Here is a 4,562-nt window from a genome sequence, read left to right as displayed (position 1 = left end):
TTTAACAATTGATCTTCTTCAATTCACTTGATCCAACGGTTAAAAATTGAAATGATGTAGAAGAAATAAAAATAAGTAAGTGGACTACAGTAAAGAAAAACCCTTTTTTTCCTTTGGGTCAAATAAGAAAAACCCATTTGATTAGATTAGTTTAAGTCATTTGGGTCACTTAAGGATAGTATTTGGAAACAAAGGATAAAATAGTCATTGCATATGAAAACAAGCAAGGGTACAAAGTACCACTATGAGTTCAGAGTAAAAACCCTTTCTCCACCATCTTCACTTCCCCATCAACTACTCTCTCTACCCACAACCCACCCAAAGACCCAAAACCAGAATTCCTCCGCCCAACGGTTACCTCCGTCTTCTTCCACCTATAAAACCAGAATTTCTCTCCCAAAAACACCATTGTCCTCCATCTTCTTCCACCTCTAAAACCAACTCCCATGTCCTCATCCAAATCCCAGAAAAAATCTCAGAGCATGAAGAGGCAAAAGACCATTCCACCCAACAATGGCAACAACAACGTCTTCCATGTTCTGTCCGACGAAATCATATTCATAATCCTCGACTGCCTCGAGCAAAACCCAATTGACAAAAAATCCTTCTCTTTGGTCTGCAAGTCCTTCCACGCCGCAGAATCCAAGCACCGCAAGAAGCTCAAGCCTTTGCGCTCCGACCACCTCCCGAGAGTCCTCCGCCGGTACCCATATGTCACCCACGTTGATCTCACGCTCTGCCCGCGAGTCCCGGACGCCTCCCTCGCCGCCGTCTCAAAGGCCTACAGGTCCACCCTCCGTTCGATAGATCTTTCGCGGTCGAATTGCTTTTCCGGAACTGGGTTGCTGAGTTTGACTGCGAATTGTAAGAATCTGGTGGAGATCGACCTTTCGAACGCCACCGAGCTCAGAGACTCCGCGGCAGCGGCTCTGGCGGAGGCGAAGAACTTGGAGAAGCTGTGGCTGGGGAGGTGTAAGATGGTTACGGATATGGGTGTTGGGTGTATTGCAGTTGGTTGCAAAAAGCTGAGATTGATTCATTTGAAATGGTGCCTCCGGGTTACCGACCTGGGGGTCGGATTGCTTGCTGTTAAGTGTAAAGATCTTCGAAGTTTGGATCTCTCGTACTTGCCGGTAAATTCTTGCTTTTACTAATTTACTTCATTTTTGTTGATTTGATTTATGATTTTGTATGGTAAATTGTTGTTCTTGTTTGATTTAATGTTGTTCTGTTTTTGAAAGCACCCTGCTTTTGCATTGTAATTGTCAAATTTAATTTTGTTTTTACACTTTTAATTTGAACTTTGGTATGCTAATGATTTTCTGTGTCCGCATAGTGATTTGTTTTTTCTTGGTGATATGCAGATCACAGATAAATGCTTGCCGTCGATCTTCGAGTTACAATATCTTGAAGATTTGGTTCTAGAAGGATGCTTCGGCATCGACGATGACAGCCTTTCTACCTTCAAACATGGGTGCAAGTCGCTTAAGGTACCTATGCTTAAGCTTGTCTGGTTCAAGATTGCCTGTTGTCTTGAGCATCTTTTGTTAAGTGAGGTTTAACATGAAATCGTTCGATTGGATTTGGGTCGTCATGTGTGAGATTAGAAAGTTTAACAATTCGACTTTTGATTATATTTCTTCTTATTACACGAGATTATTTGGTTGGGCCGAAATTTAAATTTGATGCTTGTGGGTATAATAGACAGTTGGTGCTAGTTACTTGTCGAGTTTACATTACTGTTTTGACAAATTTTGACACATGCTGTTGTATTACCATTGACAGAAACTTGAGATATCTAGCTGTCAGAACATTAGTCATGTTGGGTTGTCCGCCCTAGCGAGCTGTAGTGAAGGATGTTTAGAGCAACTCGTATTGTCATATGGCTCTCCTGTAAGTACTGACTTTCCTCGAGTCTTTTTAAAAGTTAATATTGTGATTTCTCAACTCACACATTGCACTGTGGTGGCACTTGTGGTCAGGTGACTCTTGCTCTTGCTGATAGTTTGGAAAAGCTTCCAACGTTGCAGTCAATCAAATTAGACGGTTGCCTGGTTACCTGCCCTGGACTAAAATCCATTGGAAACTGGTGTGTTTCGCTAAGGGAGCTGAGCTTAAGTAAATGTGTGGGGGTAACCGATGAGGGTCTGTCCTCCATTTTGAAAAAGCACAAGGATTTGCGGAAGCTAGACATCACATGCTGCCGAGAGATAACTTATGCTTCTATTGCCCAGATTTCGGAGTCGTGTACAGCACTCACTTCTCTTAAGATGGAGTCATGTACCCTGGTTCCTCGAGAAGCATTTGTCCTCATTGGACAGAGAGGCCAAACTCTTGAGGAGATTGACATAACAGATAATGAAGTCGACGACGAAGGTTTTTCCCTTGCTCAACCTCAGTGTTACTAAGAACTGCTGTTTGAATTGCATACTTATATACCTTCTATGTGCAGGTCTGAATTCCATCTCTAGATGTTCCGAACTCTCCAGCTTAAAACTAGGAATTTGCCTGAATATAACTGACAATGGAGTCGTGAACATTGGCATGCGCTGTATGAAACTCTTAGAGCTCGATCTATATAGGTTTGTAACTCATGATCCTTGCAAAACTTGAACCTTTTTTGTAATTTTTTTTTTTTTCTTTTCATTTCCCCTTTGTGCACAGAAACGTACCGAATGCTTAATTTAAGTCTAAGGTCTCGTTGATTTTGAATCATGCTGATCTATGTCTTCAAAGGTCTAACTAATTTATATAGGAAACAAATCCCAACTTCTCCACAAGGTCTTCTGTGTTTGTGCTCGAATATTTGTTTGTGTAAACATATATTCATAGACTGACAGAACAAGGCATTAATGTGAATGTGTTTCTTTTGTGTAGATGCACAGGAATTTCAGACTCAAGCATGTCAGCTATTGCTAGAGGTTGTCCTGGACTTGAGATGATTAACATAGCCTACTGCAAAGACATTACTGATAGTTCATTAATCTCGTTGTCAAAATGCTCAAGTTTGAACACCGTTGAAAGTCGAGGATGTCCTCTTATCACATCGTTGGGTCTAGCAGCAATTGCTGTGGGATGCAAGCAACTGACCAAGCTGGACGTAAAGAAGTGTTCAAATATTGATGATGCTGGGATGATCCCACTTGCTCACTTTTCCCAGAACCTTAGACAAGTACGCTTTCTCATTTCTTGCTTTCATGTGAGCTTACGGTTTGATAGAGAACACTTGTTTTTGACCAGACGGTTCATATTTTCGCGCAGATTAATTTGTCATATAGCTCAGTTACTGATGTGGGGCTGTTATCCTTAGCCAGTATCAGTTGCCTACAGAGCTTAACCATCTTGCACTTGAAGGGCTTGAGCCCTAATGGACTGGCAGCTGCCTTATTGGCCTGCGGGGGGCTAACTAAAGTAAAGCTCCAAACAACCTTCAAGTCATTGCTACCCAAAGCTCTTTTCGAACATTTAGAAGCACGTGGTTGTGTGTTTCAGTGGAGAGATAAATTCTTCAGGGTAAGTGTTTTTACTTATCAATCATCAAATCCACGAAGATGCCTACTTTTCCAACAAATTTGCTTAGTCTAATGTCATTAAAGATGCAGGAAGTAACTGCAAATATTTTGTGTTTTCGTAACAAACAATAATCAAGTTACAGGTTCTTTGCACTCACATTCGTGCTTCCGATCCAATATCACCGCAAGAGAAGTCATAATATATGGCTATATGATTTGTTTGTTGATTGTACTTGACTATCTTATTGACTTCAGTTTGTATGATTGACAGGCGGAATTGGACCCTCAATGTTGGAAAATACAGTTGGAAGATATCATGGCGTGAGTTTTTCCCACGACTATTTCGGTTGAGTTGTTTAGGTTCTTTGGACTCTGTTGTGAAGAAGGCAAAGTCCTCGGGTTGCTCGATGTATAGTACTGGTTATTTCTTTCATTTGTCACAGCATGCTGGATGTATTTACAAGTTTTTCGAAGTTGCGAAACCCAGAAACGTGGGCTTTGCTATGTAGTCTCTTGACTCTGCCACCAATCTTACCAAATCCGTTGAAAAGTTTAATGGATGGATGGTTTGGATGCAATGTTAAATGTTCATTTTCCTTATAGCTAACGTACGTTATCAACTAATGAGTTTGGTTAATGTGATATTTGGAGCATGACTTTGGACGACTTTGATTTATGAGATTCATGTATGAAAGTGGTGAGTAAACGTTCTCCTTATTTGATAAATTTTCAGTGTGCCCGTGACATGGAGTGGTATACCACGTGTCATTATTATATAAGTGCATGGAAATTTTAGTTTTCAAGTGTGTTTCCACTTGTATTGCACCACCTCGTATTTCTGGAACATTGAAAAGTCTATCTTCCTTATTTTTGCTCAAGTTAGAAAAGGGGGGCCAGTGTGATATTAGACAAGAACACAACGTGTTTAAGTTAGAAAAAGGGATTAAAAAGTCATGTGGCTAATGTATACACATGTTCGCACTCTTTTTCGGTCACAAAAACTTTGTGTCATATTTTGTGAACCCCGATTGTATTGACACCACGAAAAAG

The 4,562-nt window shown here is 40.7% G+C and overlaps 1 protein-coding gene across 1 annotated transcript; it reads left to right on the top strand.

Annotated features, from left to right (window-relative positions):
- The first annotated feature begins 227 nt into the window (after positions 1 to 227).
- On the top strand, positions 228 to 4,238 carry LOC137723062 (F-box/LRR-repeat protein 3). The gene is made up of 8 exons (XM_068462218.2): positions 228 to 1,133; positions 1,365 to 1,490; positions 1,786 to 1,893; positions 1,983 to 2,376; positions 2,453 to 2,582; positions 2,878 to 3,172; positions 3,262 to 3,513; positions 3,784 to 4,238. Exons 1-8 carry the CDS (start codon positions 447 to 449, stop codon positions 3,835 to 3,837), a joined length of 2,046 nt encoding a protein of 681 aa, XP_068318319.1. The 5' UTR covers positions 228 to 446; the 3' UTR covers positions 3,838 to 4,238.
- Positions 4,239 to 4,562: the final 324 nt, after the last annotated feature.

This window comes from Pyrus communis, chromosome 4 (genome assembly GCF_041283825.1).
Source record: "Pyrus communis isolate YQ-2024b chromosome 4, ASM4128382v1, whole genome shotgun sequence".
In the NCBI taxonomy this organism is placed as follows: Eukaryota; Viridiplantae; Streptophyta; class Magnoliopsida; order Rosales; family Rosaceae; genus Pyrus; species Pyrus communis.
This window is presented reverse-complemented; position numbering and strand designations above follow the sequence as displayed.